At 47.4% G+C, this 24,568-nt stretch overlaps 1 protein-coding gene across 1 annotated transcript in view; it reads left to right on the forward strand.

Annotated features, from left to right (window-relative positions):
• The window catches only part of LOC140476863 (desmoglein-2-like), an 85,171-nt gene that overhangs the window by 26,312 nt on the left and 34,291 nt on the right, over window positions 1-24,568 (forward strand). The window contains exons 2-5 of the mRNA XM_072569733.1: window positions 12,231-12,336; window positions 14,111-14,316; window positions 15,546-15,680; window positions 22,313-22,474. Coding sequence (XP_072425834.1) covers window positions 12,231-12,336; window positions 14,111-14,316; window positions 15,546-15,680; window positions 22,313-22,474 — 609 coding nt within the window. The remainder of the gene's footprint in view (window positions 1-12,230; window positions 12,337-14,110; window positions 14,317-15,545; window positions 15,681-22,312; window positions 22,475-24,568) is intronic.

Raw genomic sequence — 24,568 nt, forward strand, 5'->3', positions numbered from 1 at the left:
CATCATCCTGACTTTGAAAAATATCGAACTCTTTCTTCAAAATGTTTTGACCCCAACCACTTCCTGTGGCAGTGAATTCCATGAACGCACCTCTCTCTGGGGGAAGACATTTCTCCTTACTGACCCAAAAGGTTTACCCCTTGTCCTTTAAACCCCAATCCCTGGTTCAGGACTCCCCACCCCACCATCGGGAACATCCTTCCTGCATCTAACCTGTCTAGTCCTGTTGCAGTTTGGGTGCGATCCCATCTCAACTCCAGTGAATTCAAGCCTGACTGATTTACTCTCTCCTGGTATATCAGTCCCGTCATCCCAGGAATCGATGTTGCAAGCTTTAACTCCACTCTGTCCAGAATATGTTTCCTCAGGTGAAGAGGAACTGGACACAATATTCCAAGTGTGGCCTCACAAAGAGCCTGTATAATTCCAGCAAGACATCCCTGTTCCTCCACTTGAATCTAAATGGTGGAGTTTGCCTTTACTTCTTTGTTCCCAGTCATAAACTCCCCCTCCCTAGAAACTTTGTCAGATGTGAATTCCCCTTCATGAAGCCATGCTGACTCTGCTCAATCATGTTGTGTCTACATCTTTTACAAAGCCACCACCATTTTCCCAATCACAGATGTTCACGCTAAATGGCCTACAAAGACCTGTTTTCTGTTTCCTTTTTTTAAAGAACAGTGTTCATTTGGCACTTTTCCAATCCTCTCAGACTTTTCCAGAACCTTTTTTTTACCCCTCTCTCACTGAATCCAATCCTCCTTTCCACTTTCGCATTCAGTTACTGCTTTAACTGGAATACATTTTACTTTCCTTTGCAACCTACCCTAACGCTAACCTTAAATACACCCTAACCCGACTTCCTTTAATAACCAAGAATGCATCCCCTCAGGTCCAGGGGACGTTGCTGTCTTTCACCCCACAGATTCTTAAGTAATTTTTCTCTAAATAGACATTTTCATTTTAGCTTCTTTAAACCTGTACAAAGCCTATTGATTACACTTGCTTTCTATCTCACAGTTTACCATCAGAAAGTTATGAAGCAATTTACAAAAAAAAATATATTTATAAAATATAGTTGTTGTTCAGATTTCATCAAGACAACAGTGTGGCTCTCCCACAGCACTGACCCTCCGACTGTGTCTTCTCCCTCAGCACTGACCCTCGGACAGTGCGGCTCTCCCACAGCGCTGAACCTCCGACAGTGTGGCTCTCCCACAGCGCTGACCCTCCGACTGTGTCTGCTCCCTCAGCACTGACCCTCCGACTGTGTCTGCTCCCTCAGCACTGACCCTCCGACAGTGCGGCGCTCCCTCAGCGCTGACCCTCCGACAGTGCGGCACTCCCTCAGCGCTGACCCTCTGACAGTGCGGCGCTACCTCAGCGCTGACCCTCCGACAGTGCAGCGCTACCTCAGCGCTGACCCTCTGACAGTGCGGCGCTACCTCAGCGCTGACCCTCTGACAGTGCAAAACTCTCTCAGCGCTGACCCTCTGATAGTGCACTCTTTCCTCATTACTGACCCTCTAACAGTGTCTGCTCCCTCAATACTTACCCTCCAACTGTGTGGGACTCCTTCAACACTGACCCTCTGACAGTGCTGTGTTCCCTCATTACTGACTCTCTGACACTGCTGTGTTGCCTCATTACTGACCCTCTGACAGTGCAGTACTCCCTCATTACTGACCCTCTGACAGTGCAGTACTCCCTCATTACTGACCCTCTGACAGTGCAGTACTCCCTCATTGCTGACTCTCTGACACTGCTGTGTTGCCTCATTACTGACCCTCTGACAGTGCAGTACTCCCTCATTACTGACCCTCTGACAATGCAGTACTCCCTCATTACTGACCCTCTGACAGTGCTGTGTTGCCTCATTACTGATCCTCTGACAGTGCTGTGTTGCCTCATTACTGACCCTCTGACAGTGCAGTACTCCCTCATTACTGACCCTCTGACAGTGCAGTACTCCCTCATTACTGACTCTCTGACAGTGCTGTGTTGCCTCATTACAGACCCTCTGACACTGCAGTACTCCCTCATTACTGACCCTCTGACAGTGCTGTGTTGCCTCATTACTGATCCTCTGACAGTGCTGTGCTCCCTCATTACTGACTCTCTGACAGTGCTGTGTTGCCTCATTACTGACCCTCTGACAGTGCAGTACTCCCTCATTACTGACCCTCTGACAGTGCAGTACTCCCTCATTACTGACTCTCTGACAGTGCTGTGTTGCCTCATTACTGACCCTCTGACACTGCAGTACTCCCTCATTACTGACCCTCTGACAGTGCTGTGTTGCCTCATTACTGATCCTCTGACAGTGCTGTGCTCCCTCATTACTGACTCTGACAGTGCTGTGTTGCCTCATTACTGACCCTCTGACAGTGCAGTACTCCCTCATTACTGACCCTCTGACAGTGCAGTACTCCCTCATTACTGACCCTCTGACAGTGCAGTACTCCCTCATTGCTGACCCTCTGACAATGCAGTACTCCCTCATTACTGACCCTCTGACAGTGCAGTACTCCCTCATTGCTGACCCTCTGACAGTGCAGTACTCCCTCATTGCTGACCCTCTGACAGTGCAGTACTCCCTCATTGCTGACCCTCTGACAATGCAGTACTCCCTCATTACTGACCCTCTGACAGTGCAGTGCTCCCTCATTACTGACCCTCTGACAGTGCTGTGTTGCCTCATTACTGACCCTCTGACAGTGCTGTGTTGCCTCATTACTGACCCTCTGACAGTGCAGTACTCCCTCATTACTGACCCTCTGACAGTGCAGTACTCCCTCATTACTGACCCTCTGACAGTGCAGTACTCCCTCATTGCTGACCCTCTGACAATGCAGTACTCCCTCATTACTGACCCTCTGACAGTGCAGTGCTCCCTCATTACTGACTCTCTGACAGTGCTGTGTTGCCTCATTACTGACCCTCTGACAGTGCAGTACTCCCTCATTGCTGACCCTCTGACAGTGCAGTACTCCCTCATTACTGACCCTCTGACAGTGCTGTGTTGCCTCATTACTGACCCTCTGACAGTGCAGTACTCCCTCATTACTGACCCTCTGACAGTGCAGTACTACCTCATTACTGACCCTCTGACAGTGCAGTACTCCCTCATTGCTGACCCTCTGACAGTGCAGTACTCCCTCATTGCTGACCCTCTGACAGTGCAGTGTTGCCTCATTACTGACCCTCTGACAGTGCAGTACTCCCTCATTGCTGACCCTCTGACAGTGCAGTACTCCCTCATTACTGACTCTCTGACAGTGCTGTGTTGCCTCATTACTGACCCTCTGACAGTGCAGTACTCCCTCATTACTGACCCTCTGACAGTGCAGTACTCCCTCATTACTGACCCTCTGACAGTGCAGTGTTCCCTCATTACTGACCCTCTGACAGTGCTGTGTTGCCTCATTACTGACCCTCTGACAGTGCAGTACTCCCTCATTGCTGACCCTCTGACAGTGCCGTACTCCCTCATTACTGACCCTCTGACAGTGCAGTGCTCCCTCATTACTGACCCTCTGACAGTGCTGTGTTGCCTCATTACTGACCCTCTGACAGTGCAGTACTCCCTCATTACTGACCCTCTGACAGTGCTGCGTTCCCTCATTACTGACTCTTTGACAGTGCAGTACTCCCTCATTACTGACCCTCTGACAGTGCAGTACTCCCTCATTACTGACCCTCTGACAGTGCAGTGCTCCCTCATTACTGACTCTCTGACAGTGCTGTGTTGCCTCATTACTGACCCTCTGACAGTGCAGTACTCCCTCATTACTGACTCTTTGACAGTGCAGTACTCCCTCATTACTGACCCTCTGACAGTGCTGCGTTCCCTCATTACTGACTCTTTGACAGTGCAGTACTCCCTCATTGCTGACCCTCTGACAGTGCACTCTTTCCTCATTACTGACCCTCCGACTGTGCGGGACTCCCTCATTACTGACCCTCTGACAGTGCAGGACTCCCTCATTGCTGACCCTCTGACAGTGCAGTACTCCCTCATTACTGACCCTCTGACAGAGCAGTGCTCCCTCATTACTGACTCTCTGACAGTGCTGTGTTGCCTCATTACTGACCCTCTGACAGTGCAGTACTCCCTCATTACTGACTCTCTGACAGTGCTGCGTTCCCTCATTACTGACTCTTTGACAGTGCAGTACTCCCTCATTGCTGACCCTCTGACAGTGCACTCTTTCCTCATTACTGACCCTCCGACTGTGCGGGACTCCCTCATTACTGACCCTCTGACAGTGCAGGACTCCCTCATTACTGACCCTCTGACAGTGCAGGACTCCCTCATTACTGACCCTCTGACTGTGCGGGACTCCCTCATTACTGACCCTCTGACAGTGCAGTACTCCCTCATTGCTGACCCTCTGACAGTGCAGTACTCCCTCATTACTGACCCTCTGACAGTGCAGGACTCCCTCATTACTGACCCTCTGACAGTGCAGGACTCCCTCATTACTGACCCTCCGACAATGCAGTGCTCCCTCATTACTGACTCTCTGACAGTGCTGCGCTCCCTCATTACTGACCCTCTGACAGTGCAGTACTCCCTCATTGCTGACCCTCTGACAGTGCAGTACTCCCTCATTACTGACCCTCTGACAGTGCAGGACTCCGTCCTTACTGACCCTCTGACAATGCAGTGCTCCCTCATTACTGACCCTCTGACTGTGCGGGACTCCCTCATTACTGACCCTCTGACAGTGCAGTACTCCCTCATTGCTGACCCTCTGACAGTGCAGTACTCCCTCATTACTGACCCTCTGACAGTGCAGGACTCCCTCATTACTGACCCTCTGACAGTGCAGGACTCCCTCATTACTGACCCTCCGACAATGCAGTGCTCCCTCATTACTGACTCTCTGACAGTGCTGCGCTCCCTCATTACTGACCCTCTGACAGTGCAGTACTCCCTCATTGCTGACCCTCTGACAGTGCAGTACTCCCTCATTACTGACCCTCTGACAGTGCAGGACTCCGTCCTTACTGACCCTCTGACAATGCAGTGCTCCCTCATTACTGACTCTCTGACAGTGCTGTGTTGCCTCATTACTGACTCTTTGACAGTGCAGGACTCCCTCATTACTGACCGTCTGACAGTGCAGGACTCCCTCATTACTGACCCTCTGACAGTGCAGGACTCCCTCATTACTGACCCTCTGACAGTGCAGGACTCCCTCATTACTGACCCTCTGACAGTGCACTCTTTCCTCATTACTGACCCTCTGACAGTGCAGTACTCCCTCATTACTGACTCTCTGACAATGCAGTGCTCCCTCATTACTGACCCTCTGACAGTGCACTCTTTCCTCATTACTGACCCTCCGACTGTGCGGGACTCCCTCATTACTGACCCTCTGACAGTGCACTCTTTCCTCATTGCTGACCCTCTGACAGTGCAGTGCTCCCTCATTACTGACCCTCTGACAGTGCAGTGCTCCCTCATTACTGACCCTCTGACAGTGCAGTGCTCCCTCATTACTGACCCTCTGACAGTGCAGTGCTCCCTCATTACTGACCCTCTGACAGTGCAGTACTCCCTCATTACTGACCCTCTGACAGTGCAGGACTCCCTCATTACTGACCCTCTGACAGTGCAGTACTCCCTCATTACTGACCCTCTGACAGTGCAGTGCTCCCTCATTACTGACCCTCTGACAGTGCAGTGCTCCCTCATTACTGACCCTCTGACAGTGCTGTGCTCCCTCATTACTGACCCTCTGACAGTGCTGTGCTCCCTCATTACTGACCCTCTGACAGTGCTGTGCTCCCTCATTACTGACCCTCTGACAGTGCTGTGCTCCCTCATTACTGACCCTCTGACAGTGCTGTGTTGCCTCATTACTGACCCTCTGACAATGCAGTACTCCCTCATTACTGACCCTCTGACAGTGCAGTGCTCCCTCATTACTGACCCTCTGACAGTGCAGTGCTCCCTCATTACTGACTCTCTGACAGTGCTGTGTTGCCTCATTACTGACCCTCTGACAGTGCAGGACTCCCTCATTACTGACCCTCTGACAGTGCAGTGCTCCCTCATTACTGACCCTCTGACAGTGCAGTACTCCCTCATTACTGACCCTCTGACAGTGCTGCATTCACTAATTGTCCTTGTGATGCTAATGATGAGCCACTTTCTTTAACACTGGCATTCCATGTGAAATAGGTGTCCCCACAGTGGTGTTCCGATCATGAAGTGAGTTATATGTTGCAGATTTCCCAATCTCTGGGCTGAATTTGTAGCCACAGGCTGGATTCAGTTCAGTTTTCTGGCTGTTTGATTTTGTGGGATTCAGTGACTGTAATGCTATTGAATATCAAGGGCTAGTGGGTAGCTTCTCTCTTGTTCGATTTGGTCATAGCCTAGCCTTTGTGTGGCATGGATGTTAACTTGCCACTTGTCAGCCCAAGCCTGAATATTGATCAGACCTTGTTGCTTTAAATATAGACTGCTTCAGTATCGGAGGAGTCATTAATGGTGCTGAACATTGTGATTCCTGTTGAAGGGCTTAAGCCCAAAACATCGATTCTCTTGCTACTTGGATGCTGCCTGCCCTGCTGTGCTTTTCCAGCACCACACTCTCAATTGTGTTATCATTGACAAACATATTTTTGTGACCGTATAATAGAGGCAAGGTGCAATTTGATGCCTCAGTTTATTTATGTGTTGCAAATTTGATTTTGTGTACCGCAGGATTTAGAGCAGGCTGTCGGTAAATAAAAACATCAGGGAATTAAATGTTAACACCTCATAACTTATAAATTATTTATAACTAGATGTGGAACCTAATGTTCAAAAGATTAAGCAGAGAGTGATGGATCTAAACAGTTCTATTTACTAAATAAAACCTTGTAAAGCAAAACATGTACCCATTTCAAACAGGTATGCTGTTTTGGAAAATGTAGGGGGTGATGGGTTCTCAGGGGAACGTAGCACGAACAGCCAAGTTTCTGGTATTGAGACTGGCTCTAATGCAACGAGGGGTACATCGGCTTCCAAGAAATCAATTGTGTTAGGGGATTCTGTAGTCCGAGGTACAGACAGACGTTTCTGTGGCCAGCAGAGAAAAAGCAGAATGGTGTGTTGTTTCCCTGGTGCCAGGACCAAGGATGTCTCAGAGAGGATGCAGAATGTTCTCATGGGGGAGAGGGGCCAGCGGGAGGTCATTGTCCACATTGGAACCAATGACATTGGAGAGGAAAAGGTTGAGACTCTGAAGGGAGATTACAGAGAGTTGGGTAGAATTTTAAAAAGGAGGTCCTCAAGGGTAGTAATATCTGGATTACTCCCAGTGCTATGAGCTAGTGAGGGCTGGGGGGGTGGGGGTGGTGGGGTGGGGGGGGGGGTGGGGGTGGGGGGGGGTGGGGGGTGGGGGTGGGGGTGGGGGGGGGTGGGGGGGGGTGGGGGGGGGGGTGGGGGGGGGTGGGGGGGGTGGGGGGGGTGGGGGTGGGGGGGTGGGTGTGGGGGGGGGTGGGGTGGGTGGGTGGGGGGGGTGGGGGTGGGGGGGTGGGTGTGGGGGGGGGGGTGGGGTGGGTGGGGGGGGTGGGGGTGTGGTTGTGGGGGGGGGGTGGGGTGGGTGGGGGTGGTGGGGTGGGGGGGGGTGGGGGGGGGAGGTGGGGGGAGGTGGGACCCAGGGAGATCGTGAGGAAAGAGATCAATCTGAGACGGGAACAGCTGAGAACAGAAGTGAGTCAAAAGTCAGGGCAGGCAGGAACAAGGTAGGACTAATAAATTAAACTGCATTTATTTCAATGCAAGGGGCCTAACAGGGAAGGCAGATGAACTCAGGGCATAGTTAGGAACATGGGACTGGGATATCATAGCAATTACGGAAACATGGCTCAGGGATGGGCAGGACTGGCAGCTGAATGTTCCAGGATACAAATGCTTCAGGAAGGATAGAAAGGGAGGCAAGAGAGGAGGGGGAGTGGCATTTTTGATAAGGGATAGCATTACAGTTGTGCTGAGGGAGGATATTCCCGGAAATACATCCAGGGAAGTTATTTGGGTGGAACTGAGACATAAGAAAGGGATGATCACCTTATTGGGATTGTATTATAGATCCCCCAATAGTCAGAGGGAAATTGAGAAACAAGGAGATCTCAGCTATCTGTAAGAATAATAGGGTGGTTATGGTAGGGGATTTTAACTTTCCAAACATCGACTGGGACTGCCATAGTGTTAAAGGTTTAGATGGAGAGGAATTTCTTAAGTGTGTACAAGACAAGTTTCTGATTCAGTATGTGGATGTACTTGCTAGAGAAGGTGCAAAACTTGACCTACTCTTGGGAAATAAGGCAGGACAGGTGACTGAGGTGTCAGTGGGGGAGCACTTTGGGGCCAGCGACCATAATTCTATTAGATTTAAAATAGTGATGGAAAAGGGTAGACCAGATCTAAAAGTTGAAGTTCTAAATTGGAGAAAGGCCAATTTTGACGGTATTGGGCAAGAACTTTCAAAAGCTGATTGGGGGCAGATGTTCGCAGGTAAAGGGATGGCTGGAAAAAGGAAGCCTTCAGAAATAAGATAACAAGAATCCAGAGAAAGCATATTCCTGTCAGGGTGAAAGGGAAGGCTGGTAGGTATAGGGAATGCTGGATGACTAAAGAAATTGAGGGTTTCGTTAAGAAAAAGAAGGAAGCATATGTTAGGTATAGACAGGATAGATCGAGTGAATCCTTAGAAGAGTATAAAGAAAGTAGGAGTATACTTAAGAGGGAAATCAGGAGGGCAAAACTGGGACATGAGATAGCTTTGGCAAATAGACTTAAGGAGAATTCAAAGGGTTTTTACAAACATATTAAGGACAAAAGGGTAACTAGGGAGAGAATAGGGCCCCTCAAAGATCAGTCAGCATCCAAGGAGCAGCAAAATCGACGTTTCGGGCAAAAGCCCTTCTTCAGGAATAAAGGCAGAGAGCTAGAGGAGGGTGGGGGTGGGGAGAAAGTAGCATAGAGTACAATAGGTGAGTGGAGGAGGGGATGAAGGTGATAGGTCAAGGAGGAGAGGGTAGAGTGGATAGGTGGAAAAGGACATAGGCAGGTAGGACCAGTCCGGACAAGTCATGGGGACAGTGCTGAGCTGGAAGTTTGGAACTAGGGTGAGGTGGGGGAAGGGGAAATGAGGAAACTATTGAAGTCCACATTGATGCCCTGGGGTTGAAGTGTTCTGAGGCGGAAGATGAGGCGTTCTTCCTCCAGGCGTCTGGTGGTGAGGGAGCGGCGGAGAAGGAGGCCCAGGACCTCCATGTCCTCGGCAGAGTGGGAGGGGGAGTTGAAATGTTGGGCCACGGGGCAGTGTGGTTGATTGGTGCGGGTGTCTCGGAGATGTTCCCTAAAGTACTCTGCTAGGAGGCGCCCAGTCTCCCCAATATAGAGGAGACCTCATCGGGAGCAACGGATACAATAAATGATATCAGTGGATGTGCAGGTAAAACTTTGATGGATGTGGAAGGCTCCTTTAGGGCCTTGGATAGAGGTGAGGGAGGAGGTGTGGGCACAGGTTTTACAGTTCCTGCGGTGGCAGGGGGAGGTGCCAGGACTGGAGGGTGGGTTGTAGGGGGGTGTGGATCTGACCAGTTAATCACGGAGGGAACGGTCTTTGTGGAAGGTAGAAAGGGGTGGGGAGGGAAATATATCCCTGGTGGTGGGGTCTGTTTGGAGGTGGCGGAAATGTCGGCGGATGATTTGGTTTATGCAAAGGTTGGTAGGGTGGAAGGTGAGCACCGGGACGTTCTGTCCTTGTTACAGTTGGAGGGGTGTGGTCTGAGGGCGGAGGTGCGGGATGTGGACGAGATGCGTTGGAGGGCATCTTTAACCACGTGGGAAGGAAATTGCTGTCTCTAAAGAAGGAGGCCATCTGGTGTGTTCTTGTGGTGAAACTAGTCCTCCTGGGAGCAGATACGGCGGAGGCGGAGGAATTGGGAATATGGGATGGCATTTTTGCAAGAGGTAGGGTGGAGGAAGAACACCATCTTCTGCCTCTGAACACTTCAACCCCAGGGTATCAATGTGGACTTCAACAGTTTCCTCATTTCCCCTTCCCCCACCTCACCCTAGTTCCAAACTTACAGCTCAGCACTGTCCCCATGACTTGCCCGGACTTGTCCTACCTGCCTACCTCCTTTTCCACCTATCCACTCCACTCTCTCCTCCCTGACCTATTACCTTCATCCCCTCCCTCACTCACCTATTGTACTCTATGCTACTTTCTCCCCACCCGCACCATCCTGTAGCTTATCTCTCCACACTTCAGGCTCTCTGCCTTTATTCCTAAAGAAGGGCTTTTGCCCGAAAGGTTGATTTCACTTTTCCTCAGATGCTGCCTGAACTGCTGTGCTCTTCCAGCACCACGAATCCAGAATCTGGTTTCCAGCATCCGCAGTCATTGTTTTTACCCCTCAAAGATCAGCAAGGCAGCCTTTGTGTAGAGCCACAGAAAATGGGGGAGATACTAAATGAATATTTTACATCAGTATTTACTGTGGAAAACTATGTGGAAGATATAGACTACAGGGAAATAGATGGTGACATCTTGCCAAATTACAGAGGAGGAAGTGCTGGATGTCTTGAAACCGTTCAAGGTGGATAATTCCCCAGGACCTGATCAGGTGTACCCGAGAACTGTGTGGGAAGCTAGAGAAGTGATTGCTGAGCCTCTTGCTAAGATATTTGTATCATCGATAGTCACAGGTGAGGTTCCGGAAAACTGGAGGTTGGCAAACATGGTGCCACTGTTTAAGAAGCGCGGTAAAGACAAGCCAGGGAACTATAGACCAGTGAGCCTGACCTCGGTGGTGGGCAAGTTGTTGGAGGGAATCCTGAGGAACAGGATGTACATGTATTTGGAAAGGCAAGGACTGATTAGGGATAGTCAACATGGCTTTGTGCGTGGGAAATCATGTCTCACAAACTTGATTGAGTTTTTTGATGAAGTAACAAAGAAGATTGATGAGGGCAGAGCAGTAGATGTGATCTGTATGGACTTCAGTAAGGCGTTCGACAAGGTTCCCCATGGGAGACTGATTAGCAAGGTTAGATCTCATGGAATACAGGGAGAACTAGCCATTTGGATACAGAACTGGCTCAAAAATCGAAGACAGAGGGTGGTGGTGGAGGGTTGTTTTTCAGACTGGAGGCCTGTGACCAGTGGAGTGCCACAAGGATCAGTGCTGGGCCCTCTACTTTTTGTCATTTACATAAATGATTTGGATGTAAGCGTAAGAGGTACAGTTAGTAAGTTTGCAGATGACACCAAAATTGGAGGTGTAGTGGATAGCGAAGAGGGCTACCTCAGATGACAACAGGATCTTGACCAGATGGGCCAATGGGCTGAGAGTTGGCAGATGGAGTTTAATTCAGATAAATGTGAGGTGCTGCATTTTGGGAAAGCAAATCTTAGCAAGACTTATACACTTAGTGGTAAGGACCTAGGGAGTGTTGCTGAACAAAGAGACCTTGGAGTGCAGGTTCATAGCTCCTTGAAAGTGGAGTCGCAGGTCATTAGGATAGTGAAGAAGGCATTTGGTATGCTTTCCTTTATTGGTCACAGTATTGAGTACAGGAGTTGGGAGGTCATGTTGCGGCTGTACAGGACATTGGTTAGGCCACTGTTGGAATATTGCGTGTAATTCTGGTCTCCTTCCAATCAGAAAGATGTTGTGAAACTTGAAAGGGTTCAGAAAAGATTTACAAGGATGTTGCCAGGGTTGGAGGATCTGAGCTACAGGGAGAGGCTGAACAGGCTGGGGCTGTTTTCCCTGGAGCGTCAGAGGGTGAGGTTTATAGAGGTTTATAACCTTATAGAGGTTTACAAAATTATGAGGAGCATGGATAGGATAAATAGGCAAAGTCTTTTCCCTGGGGTTGGGGAGTCCAGAACTAGAGGACATAGGTTTAGAGTGAGAGGGGGAAGATATAAAAGAGACCTAAGGGGCAACTTTTTCATGCAGAGGGTGCTACGTGTAAGGAATGAGCTGCCAGAGGATGTGGTGGAGGCTGGTACAATTGCAACATTTAAGAAGCATTTGGATGGGTATATGAATAGGAAGGGTTTGGAGGGATATGGGCCAGGTACTGGCAGGTGGGACTAGATTGGGTTGGGATATCTGGTCGGCATGGACAGGTTGGACCGAAGGGTCTGTTTCCATGTTGTACATCTCTATGACCCTATGTTTTTAAAAATGTACTTGTTTTTTTCTAGAATCATTGTGAGGTTGGACAATGTTTTTGCAAAAGAGGATTTTCCAAACATAAAGTTAAAGCACAGATTGATCCATATGTTTCTGAAGGGAACGTTGTACTTACAGGTGAGTACCAGCCAACTTTATTTGATTTTCAATTCATGTTACTATTCCCTCTCTCTGAGTGGCAGCAACAGTATAGAGTCAGAGATGTACAGCACGGAAACAGACCCTTCGGTCCAACCCGTCCATGCCGACCAGATATCCCAACCCAATCTAGTCCCACCTGCCAGCACCCGGCCCATATCCCTCCAAACCCTTCCTATTCATATACCCATCCAGATGCCTTTTAAATGTTGCAATCGTACCAGCCTCCACCACTTCCTCTGGCAGCTCATTCCATACACATACTACCCTCTGCATGAAAATGTTGCCCCTTAGGTCTCTTTTATATCTTTCCCCTCTCACCCTAAACCTATGCCCTCTAGTTCTGGACTCCCCGACCCCAGGGAAGAGACTTTGTCTGTTTGTCCTAACCATGTCCCTCATGATTTTATAAACCTCTATAAGGTCACCCCTCAGCCTCCGACGCTCCAGGGAAAACAGCCCCAGTCTGTTCAGCCTCTCCCTATAGCTCAAATCCTCCAACCCTGGCAACATCCTTGTAAATCTTTTCTGAACCCTTTCAAGTTTCACAACATCTTTCTGATTGGAAGGAGACCAGAATTGCACGCAATATTCCAAAGTGGCCTAACCAATGTCCTGTACAGCTGCAACATGACCTCCCAACTCCTGTACTCAATACTCTGACCAATAAAGGAAAGCATACCAAACACCTTCTTCACTATCCTATCTACCTGCGACTCCACTTTCAAGGAGCTATAAACCTACACCCCAAGGTCTCTTTGTACAGCAACACTCCCTAGGACCTTACCATTAAGTGTATAAGTCCTGCTAAGATTTGCTTTCCCAAAATGCAGCACCTCGCATTTATCTGAATTAAACTCTATCTGCCACTTCTCAGCCCATTGGCCCATCTGATCAAAATCCCGTTGTAATCTGAGGTAACCTTCTTTGCTCTCCACTACACCTCCAATTTTTTGTCTACCCTTAAAAGTTGTTTGAAGGTTTGTTTGGGGAGATCAGTATCCTTAGTCTGAATTCAAAGAAAACTTTGGCAGTTAACTGTCCCTTGTACATCCTACACCTATACAAAGCAATGTCCACTTACTAACCAGTCAGCATGCTTTACTCATTCTGTATAAGTTGCTGTTCCAGTTGAGATTTGGCATTCTTGCAACTGTGTCCTGATGAGTGATAAATTTGAATTTAATAACATTTTCAATTTTCAAAAAAGCTTACCAACTTACAAAATGTCAATTTTGTAAAAGAGAAACATGTTTCTGTTTCATTCGTGTCCTATTGGGAAGGAAATCTTTACTTGGTCTGGCCTACATGTGACTCCAGACCCACAACAATAAAGGCAAAATATTGCAGATACTTGGAAATGTGAAACAAATACAGAAAATGCTGGAGAATCTCTGTCTCTCCCTCTCTCTCTCTCTTTATTTCTCTCTTTATTTCTCTCTCTCTATCTCCACCACTCCCTCTTTCTCCATCATTCTCTTTCTCTTTCTCTCTCTCTCTCTCTCCACCACTCCCTTTCTCCATCATTCTCTCTCTCTCTGTCTCTCTCTCCCCCCTCCTCCACTCTCTATTCTCTCCCAATGTGCTGTGTCTCTCTCTCTCTCTCTCTCTCTCTCTCTCCCCGCAGATGCTACCCGACCTGCTGAGTGTTGCTATCATTTTCAGCTCCTTCTTCGGATTTCCAGCATCTGCAATAAGTTGCCTTTCACCTTCAGGAGTCTAATTCCAGGTCTTTTCTTTCCCTAAATTCCAGTGCAATTCCACGACTGTGCCTTGGGGAGTCATGTCCAGTTTAGAACCAGCGACAGCAGGTTTGTCGTGGATGGTGCCGGGGTTGTACATGCATCTCGGACCCTAACCATTGATTCGGAAGATCAGTTCCGTGTATTGGCAGAAGATTTGGAAACTTGTGAAACTTGGAGTGTGGATATTCAGCTCAGCCCTTGGAAGAAGACCGAGGTGAGTATCCAGAACACTCAAGAGGGAGTCTGCCACTGGTCAGGAAATATAGGTGAGGCGAGCGTGTTGTGGGACTATCAGATGGTCCTTACTGGAATATTTCTATTCCACTTCCCACCAGAGAGTGAGGCTGGTTGCTAAGCGAATATCTGTGCTACGGTCAGAAGGGATGGTCACTGGAATTGGAAATCACGGATTAGAATAGAATTCCTACAGTGTGGAAACAGGCCCTTGGACCCAATAAGTCCACACCGACTCTCCAAAGAGTATCCCGCTCAAACCCATTGCCCTAACTAACACATCACTGAAAACTATGGACAATTTAGTATGGCCAATTCACCTAACCTACACTGTGGGAGGAAACTGGAACACCTGGAGGGAACCCACGCAGACACTGGGAGAATGAGCAAACTCCACACAGACAGTCGCCCGAGGCTGGAATCGAACCCAGGTTCCAGGCACCGTGAGGCAGCAGTGCTAACCACTGAGTCACCGTGGAGAAAATGGATTGTGAGGGCGTGTGCAATGGAAAAGGATTTCAATGGAGGAGGTTTGGGCACTGGTTTCATGGTGGGCTGGTTGGGAAAGGAAGGTGCCAGAGTGAAAGCAGGATCTCGTTGGTGGGGTGAAGAGGCGAGTTTAACTGGGGTTAGGTTCTGGATGGCTGGGGGCCGCGGGGAGAGAGTGCGAAACAAAGATTGCTAACAAGGAAGATAGGGGGTTCCCAAAAGGACATGTAGCCAGAGTGAGGCAGGGAACATGGTAGAGAGGGATGGTGAAGGGAGGTCATGGGCTTGCTGAGAGTGAGAATGAAGCATATTCACAATGGACTGAATGGTCTCTTACTTTGCTGTGGTTCTGGGGGATGGGAGTTAATGAGGGCATGATGTGGGGACTACAGTAGGGTATACTGAGACTGGGGGAGCAGATTGGGGGGTGGGTTTGGTGCTCTAAAGACAATGGGAATCTAAGCAGAGCGCACCAGGTTTACCGAGTTAGGTGGCCAGTGGAATGACATATGCCTGCTCCCATAGGCCCACAGGCAGACCTGGAGAGATAATACAGCTCCCAGGTCTCTCTGCCTATTTCAGTTAGGCTGGCAAAGTGAAATGACCTTTTTGGCATTAAAAACAATGCAACGATTGAATCGGTTGCTGCGATTGTCCAGATGGTTTGTACCTTTTTTTTTACGAGCTTGATGTGAAGTTGTTTCTAATATGTTTTCACAGCTTGTCAAGAGGAGCCTTAAAGTTATCCGGTTTCCAGCGAAAAGGACCTCCAGACGGCAGAAGAGGGAATGGGTCATTCCACCACTTGATGTTCGTGAGCATGAGCCTCCGACACAGCATAACCCGATTGCTATTGTAAGCAAACCTGATCGTTTTCTACTCACTCGTGGGATGTGGGCATCGTGGGCTAAATCAGCATTAATCCCCCGTGCCTAGTTGCCCCTTGAGAAGGTGGGGATGAGCTGCCTTCTTGAACCGCTGCAGTCCATGTGCTGTAGGTAGACCCACAATGCCCTGAGGGAGGGAATTCCAAGATTCTGACCAACTGACACTGAAGGAATGGCGATATATTTCCCAGTCAGGATAGTGAGTGGCTTGGAGAGGAACTTGCAAGGGGTGGTGTTCCCATGTATCTGCTGCTCTTATCCTTCAGGATGGAAGTGGTCATGTGTTTGGAAGGTGCTGTCTGAGGATATTTGTTGAATTTCTGCAGTGCATCTTGTAGATAGTATACCCTACTGCTACTGAGTGTGGGTGGTCGAGGAAGTGGATGCTTGTGGATGTGGTGTCAATCAAGTGGTTTGCTTTGTCCTGGATGGTATCAAGCTTTTGAGTGTTGTTGGAGCTGCCCCCATCCAGGTAAGTGGGGAATACTCCATCACATTCCTGACTCGTGCCTTGGAAGTGGAGGCAGGAAGGAAGTTACTCGCTGGAATATTCCTAATCTTTGTCCTGCTCTTGTAGCCACAGTAATTATATGACAGTTCTGTCCAGTTTCTGGTCAATGGTAACCCCCAGGATGTTGATGGTAGAGGATTCAGTGATAGTAAAGCCATTAAGGTAGCGATGGCTAGGTTATGTCTTATTGGATATGATCATTGCCGGGCATTTGTGGGGCATGAATGTTATTTGCCGGTCGTCAGCCAAACCGCCATAGTGTCTGTGTCTTTCTGCATTTGGACATGGATTGCTTCAGTGCCTGGAGAGTCATGAATGGGGCTGACCAATCATCGGCGAACATTCCCCACTTCTTACCTTGTGATGGAGGGAAGGTCATTGATGAAGCAGCTGGAGATGGTTGGGCCTAGGACACTATCTTGAGAAACTCCTACAGAGATGTCCTGGAGCTGAGATGACTGACCCCCCAACAACCACAACCATCTTCCTGTGAGCCAGGTATGACTCCAACCAGCGGAGGGTCTTTTCCCCCATTCCCATTGACTCCTGCAAGGGCTCCTTGATATGGGCAGTGACAGTGCTGTAGGTCATGTCTAGGCCAGACAAGTATATGTGGCAGAATGCCTTTTGCAAAGTAAACCGGTTTGTTATACAGTTGATGTTTTATGAGTGCTAGCTTTTTAACCATGATCTATTTAGCCGACTTCTAGAATAAAATGGCAGCATTGAATGGTTACAGCAGAGAAAGGGGGCCATTTGGCCTGTCCTAACCCTACAGCTCTCTGCAACTCAGTTGGACTCAGCCTGGCCTTTTTACATGCCAATCCTTCCTCTTTAATAATCTACTTGTGTTTCGAATGTCACAGTCTGCTTCTCAGGTAGGATTTTAACTCCAGTCTCCAGATCATCCATGCAGACCTCTGGATGCTGTAATGTCACTGCCACCATCGCCTGACCAAGGACTCTGGTTGAATGGTTTCGTTGTCACATGCATCCAGGAGGATACAGTGAAAAGTGTTATGCTGCCATAGTCCGGTGCCATTTTGGTTTACAAAAATGATGCAAAGAAATTACTTGAATGGGGTTCATCCTCTGTTCAAATTGGGTCTCAAGCATGGTTCCAGGGGCTTCTGCAAGCTCCCTGCAAGGTTTTCCAGGCCTCAAGGAGTCCTTGCTCTGGGTACAGCAACAACAACACCGAGGGGTCAGGCTCAGTGGTTAGCACTGCTGCCTCACAGCGCCTGGGACCCGGGCTTGATTCCACCCTCGGGTGTCTATTTGTGTGGAGTTTGCACATTCTGCCCAGCGCTGAGTGGGTTTCCACAGGGTGCTCCGGTTTCCTCCCACAGCCCAAAGTTGGGCAGATTAGGTGGCTTGGCAATGGGGAAGACAGGGATTGGGTGGGATGCTTGTCAGACGGTTGGTGTGGACTTGTTGGGTCAAATGGCCTGTTTCTACATATAGGGAGTCTGTGACTTCTATAAGTCGCTGCTCCGGGTGCCACCAGTACCAAGAGTCCAGGCTCTGGGCCTACTATTGACTGGAATCACCGCTCTGGGCATTGCCACTGCCACAAATCTAGGTTTTGGGCCTACTATTGACTGGAATCACTGCTCTGAGCACTGCCACTTCCAAGGGTCCAGGCTCTGGGCCTGCCACTACCAGAAATCGTGATCCACTCCAATGACACTGCAGCCACCACTCTGCGACACCACACTGGCAATGAAGATGAAGAAAGAAAGAAAAAAAGACAAAACAGAGAAAAGGATGCTGCCAGGCGGGCTCAAGACTCTGGATCACATCATTGACCGCTCGTGACGATTGTTAAATATTATGTTGTCACTGTTAGCCATACCTCAATAACACAGGAAAGTAGTCCCACCTAAAGCAACATCTGTCACTTCCTCTGGCTTTCCCTTGTCTCATTCACACGATCCACCCCTCCCCCAACAAAGGGTTTTCTGGCTGTTTGACAGAAGGCTGAGAGGAACAGTGGATAGTTATTTTTCAATCTGAAGGGAAGTAGACACTTGGTGTCCCCATAAGGATCTGTTCTTTTTGACATACTTTTAGAGGAACATAGAAAAAAGGAGCAGGCCATTCAGCCTCTCAAGCCTTCTCTGCCATCCAGTCAGATCACTGATGCTGCACCTCAGTGCGAAGATTGATGAGTAGAGTCTGTGTAAATGAGCTGGTGCAGAGAGACCGCAGGGTTTTTGTTTTGGTAATGTTTGAAGAAGAATGTGGACAGTCCTTAGCCTTATTGCATGTTCTGACAATGCTTCCAGGGTATTGTAGAGTTGCATATCAGTGATGAACATGACATCATATGTTCATGAGTTTCACAGAGTTATAGTGGACTACAACTGATTCTTCTGCCCTACTTATCGAGAGTGTGGTGCTGGAAAAGCATAGCAGATCAGGCAGCATCTGAGGAGCAGAAGAATTGACGTTTCAACATTCCTGATGAAGAGTTTATGCTCAAAAATGTCGATTCTCCTGCTTCTCAGATGCTGCCTGACCTGCTGTACTTTTTCAGCACTACCCTCTCGGGCTCTGATCTCCAGCATCTGCAGTCCTCGGTTTCTCCAACATGTCAGGTATAGACAGCCGGGATCAAGTGACTCTCTCGAGGAGTCTAAGGGGTGTAGGAGTACACTTAAGAGGCAAATCAATGGGGCAGAAAAGGGGACGTGAGACAGCTGTAAGGTTAAGGAGAATCCAAAGAGATTCTACAAGTACATTATGGGCAAAAGAGTAACTATGGAGAGAATAGGGCCTTTTAAAGGTCAACGAGGTCTATATGATGGGGGAGATACTAAACTAATATTTTAGTATCCACACTCTTATATCTGACATATGTCTCCTTCATCTTCTTGACCAGTGCCTCAATATTTCCTGTTATCCGGTGTTCCCTACTCCTCACACCCTTGTCCTCCACATTAGCAGGAACATGCTATCACCGAACTCTCCTTGTCGACATGTCACATTGCGCTGCATTCAATTCGTACATCGATGTTTTAATGCAGAGTGGTGTGGTGATTGGGAGTATGCTTCCAGAACTAAGGGTCACCACTTAATAATCATTTAAACTGAACCAGAAGAACATCCTTTCTCTCAGAGAGCTGAGAGTCCTTTGGAACTCCAGCCCTCTGAAGGGAGGAGTCTTCAAGTTATTTTTTAATTGGGAGTGGGATAGATTTCTGAAAAGAAAGGGATGATGGTTTTTGGGATATAGATGGGAATGTGGAGGAATCTAGGCAACTACGGATCTTGTTAAATGGCTGCTCCTGCTTCATATGTTTGTACACACACTACCCCTCCTGGTGGCATCTTCCAAAAGGGCATTAGACCAAAATTAGACCAAGTGCGCAGGGGAGAAATGAATCAAGTTTTATTTTCCAAGAGCTGGCACTAATATGATGGGCTGATTGGCCTCGTTCCCTGTTGCATGGTCATTTCCTTGGCCTCACCTTATCTACTGGCATTTAACACTTTCTCAAATCGACCTTCTGCCTTGACTTTAACACTGGGTGATTCCATTATCTGTCTTCGCACATTGTGCATCTCCCCTTCAACAGTACCATCATTTGTCCACTCTTCAAAAGAATATCTCCAGCAAATGGACTAATTTCCGATCTTCCCCTCCACACTTAGATCCTTAAGCATGTCAGGATAGTCTCCCAGATCCAGACAGTCTTCCTGTTTCAATCCCATCATTCTCGCAATAGATTAGGCTCTTTGCAATGGCTAGGTCAATGGGTGCCTTGATAGAAGTCTTTAAAATTCGTAAAATTGTACAATAGGTCAGCACTGATATGGAATTCAAAACCCAGAGGCCTTCAACATGAGGCAGTCAGTAATAACTACAAGAAGGAATTCAGAAGAAACCTTTTTAACCATCTTTTTTGTACCATCTACAAGACACATTACAACGCCACACCAAGGTACCTTAGACAGTAACCACCAAACCTACAACCACTGCTATCTAAAAGGATAAAGCAGATACATGGGAGCAAGTTCCCTTCCAAGTCAGTTACCATCCTGACTTGGAAATCAATTGCCGTTCCTTCAGTGTCCATGCGTCAGAATCCTGGAATTCCCTCCCTAAGGGCATCATGGGTCTACCTACAGCACATGGACTGCAGTGGTTCAAGAAGGCAGCTCACCCCCATCTTCTCAATGGGCAACTAGGGACGGGCAATAAACTCTTGGCCCAGCCAGTGATATCCATGTCTCATGAATAATTGAATAAAAACCCAGCAAATTTTGAGAATGTGGAACTCCACCACAGGTACAATTTTAATAGATGATTTGGAGTTGGGGACCATGTGTAGTTGTTGTGGTTCTGTTCACCGAGCTGGGAATTTGTGTTGCAGACGTTTTGTCCCCTGTCTAGGTGACATCCTCAGTGCTTGGGAGCCTCCTGTGAAGCCATGTATAGTGTCTAAAAGTTTGCAGATGACACTGAGTGACACTAAGCAGAGCAGAATGTGCAGAGGACTGTGAAACTTTGCAGAGGGAAACTTAATGCATCTGTAAGTGAATAGGCAAAGGTCTACAATTAGCAAAGACTTTGCTCTTGGCTCTCTTTTCATCACCACACATAGTAATATTCTTGTGCTATCTGAATGCAACACAAGAAGGATATGTTGAGTTTGTTTACTTGAGAATCAATGGTAGATTTATTTATAGCCAAAGTAACACAGAGATAGTAATCTCCAAACACAACATTGGAATACAATGTTAATAAATGTGAAGTCATCCATTCTGGTAGGAGTTACAGTAAAAAGGACTATGACTTGAATGGGAAAAGGTTGCTGTATGCTGCTGTGCAGGGGGACCTGGGAGTCCTTGTGCATGAATCACAGAAGGTTAGTCTGCAAGTACAACAGGTAATTAGAATGCAAATGGAACTTTGGCCTTCATTGCCGAAGGGATTGAATTTAAAAGCAAGGAGGTTATGCTGCAGCTGTGCAGGGTGCTGGAAAGGCCACAGCTGGAGTACTGTGTACAGTTTTGGTCTCCTTACTTGAGAAAGGATGTACTGGCACTGGAGTGGGGTGCAGAGGAGGTTCACCAGTTTGATTCTGGAGTTGAGGGGATTGGTTTATGAGGAGAGACTGAGTAGACTGGGATTATATTCACTGGAATTTAGAAGAATGAGGTTGGGGGGGGGAATCTTACAGAAACATATAAAATTTTAAAGGGAATAGACAAGATAGAGAAGTAGAGAGGATGTTTCCACTGGCAGGTGAAACTAGGACAAGAGGGAATAGCCGCAAGATTATAGTGAGAGGATTTGGAACTGATTTGAGAAGGAACTTCTTCACCTTGAGGGTTGTGAATCTGTGGAACTCACCGCCCAGTGAAGTAGTTGACATTACTTCAGTAAATGTTTTTAAAGCTAAGGTAGATATTTTTTGAGCAATGAAGGAATTAATGGTCACGGTAAGAGAGTGGATAAGTGGAGTTGAGTCCATGAAAAGATCAGCCATGATCTTATTGAATGACAGAGCAGGCTCGATGGGCCGGATGGTCTACTCCTGCTCCTAGTCCCTGTGTTGTATGTAACTGTTGAGTTTAAATTCACACACAAAGCATTGCATGTCCCATTAAGAAGCCAAACATGCAAGTGAGCCAAGTATCTGCATACCATCCGATGACCAGAAAGTACAGGTATCCTGCACTGTTACACTCTAGAAAAAGGTTGTGTTTGGAGATTACTGTCTCTGTGTTACTTTGGCTGTAAATAAATCCACCATTGATTCTCAAGTAAACAAACTCAACATATCCTTGTGTTGCATTCAGATAGCACAAGAATATTACTGTGTGTGGTGATGAAAAGAGAGCCAAGAGCAAAGTCTTTGCTAATTATATTCGGAGACAGAGTTCCATTTAAAAGTTTCCTCAAAGGACGCTATCTCAGTTAATTCCTAGTATTGATGGATTGATCTTTGCAGAGAGAATTATCCTGTGTGGATGTCGGTGTAATACAATTGCATCTAGTCTGGATGCATGAGGCATGTTTTGATATAACTCGGTTATATGTTAAATATCCTCTTTCTTTCCCCACCCACACCCTTTAGATTCGATCGGATGCTGAGGATATACCTGGTGTTACCGTAACCTACCGCATCACTGGCAAAGGGGCCACCGAGCCACCTATTAATCTGTTTGTAATCGATCATCAAACCGGTGAATTAAATATTACAAAAGAGGTGGACCGTGAAGTAAATCCAATGTTCATAGTAAGTTATAACTGATTCTCCATATTGGAAGAAAACTTGCAAAAAGTCTATTAAGGTTCCAAATCTTTCAGATGCTGTGAATAGGGAGAGATACGTCTGTGCATGAAAATTAAATTCTAGTCAATTTACAATAATTACAGTGTGGAAACAGTTAAAAATCACACGACACCAAGTTCTAGTCCAACAGGTTTATTTGGAAGTACTAGCTTTCAGAGCACTGCTTCTTCGTCAGGTAGCTAGGTCTATAACCTGGTATTGTATGACTTTTAACTTTGTCCACTCCAGTCCAACACCTCCACAGTGTGGAAAAAAGATTATTCAGCCCATCAAGGCTACCCCAATTCATTGAGAAGCATCCCACCCAGACCCTATCCTATCTCTGCATTTCCCATGGGCAATCCACTTAACCTACACATCTTTGGACTGTGGGAGGAAACCAGAGCACACAGCAGAAACCCGCGCAGACAGAGGAAGAAAGTGCAAACTCCACACAGACCATCACCTGAGATTGGAATCAAACCCAGGTCCCTGGCACTGAGGCAGCTGTGCTAACCACTGAGCCACCATGCCACCTGTTGTTCCTTGTACATTTACAATTCTTAATGATTGACTATTTAATCCAATTAATGTTGTTTTACACTTCCCATTCTCAAGGTAAAAACAATGACTGCAGATGCTGGAAACCAGATTCTGGATTAGAGTGGTGCTGGAAAAGCACAGCAGGTCAGACAGCATCCAAGGAGCAGGAAAATCCACATTTTGGGCAAAAGCCCTTCATCAGGAATCGGGTATTCGTGATGAAGGGCTTTTGCCCGAAACGTCGATTTTCCTGCTCCTTGGATGCTGTCTGAACTGCTGTGCTTTTCCCGCACCACTCTAATCCAGAACTTCCCATTCTCACACATTCCCAGTTATGATTTGACTTGATTTATTGCTGTTACGTGTACCTGGGTACAGTGAAAAGGTTTGTTTGTGTGCAATACAGGCCGATCATACCACACAAAGATCACAGGGTGATAGAACAGAGCAAGGTGTACAATGTTACACTACAGAAAAGGTGCACAAAACATGACATCACATTAGATTTGGAATTTGAGAGGTCCATTCAGCAGTCTAATAACAGCAGGAAGAAACTGTTCTTGAACCTGTTGGGATGTGTGTTTAAGCTTTTGAATTTTCTGCCTGTTGGAAGTGTTGGTAGAGATTATAGCTGGGTTGGAAGGGGTCTGTGATGATATTGGCTGCTTTCATAAGGCAGTGGGAGGTATAGATGGAGTCAATGGATGGACGGCTGTTTTCGTGACGGACTGGGCCGTGATCACAATTCTCTGTAGTTTCTTATGGTCCTGGGCAAACTGGTTGCCATTCCAAGCCGTGATGCATCAGATAGAATGCTTTCTACGGTACATCTATAAAAGTTTGTAAGAGTCCTTCTGGATATGCTGAATTTCCTAATCCTCCTGAGAAAGTAGAGACGTTCTTTGCTGCATTCTTTCAGGTGTTCTGACTAAGAAGAGTAGTTTGTTTGCAGACACTGGAGTTTAGAAGAATTAGGGGAGAGGTCTCATAGAAACCTATAAAATTCGAACTGGACTAGACAGGGTAAATACAGGAGTCCAGAACCAGGGGGTCACAGTCTAAGGATACAGGCTGAGATGAGGAGAAATGTCTTCACCCAGAGAGTGGGGAGCCTGTGGGATTCTCTGCCACAGTCAACAGTTGAGGCCAAAACATTGAACGTTTTCAAGAAGGAGTTAGATCCAGTTCTTAGGGATAAAGGGATCAAAGGGTATGGGGGAGAAAGTGGGAACAGTGACTGAATTGGATGATCAGCCATGGTTCAATGAATGGGAGAGCAGGCTTGAAGGGCTGAATGGACCACTCCTGTTCATAGCTTCTATGTTTGTGACTCTTGATAGCAACTGTAAAGTCATCTCAGAGATATCTTAGTATAATGAATGTTTCAAAGCTTTTAAAAGAATCACTGGCCAGATGCTGAGGAAAGCTATGAAGGAAAATGACCAAAGGTCCTGCTAGAGGAGGTCATCTTTAAAGAGGGTCTAAAAGATTAAAAAAAGATCAAAGTGACATATT

Source organism: Chiloscyllium punctatum, chromosome 5, assembly GCF_047496795.1.
Source record: "Chiloscyllium punctatum isolate Juve2018m chromosome 5, sChiPun1.3, whole genome shotgun sequence".
NCBI classification, from domain to species: Eukaryota; Metazoa; Chordata; class Chondrichthyes; order Orectolobiformes; family Hemiscylliidae; genus Chiloscyllium; species Chiloscyllium punctatum.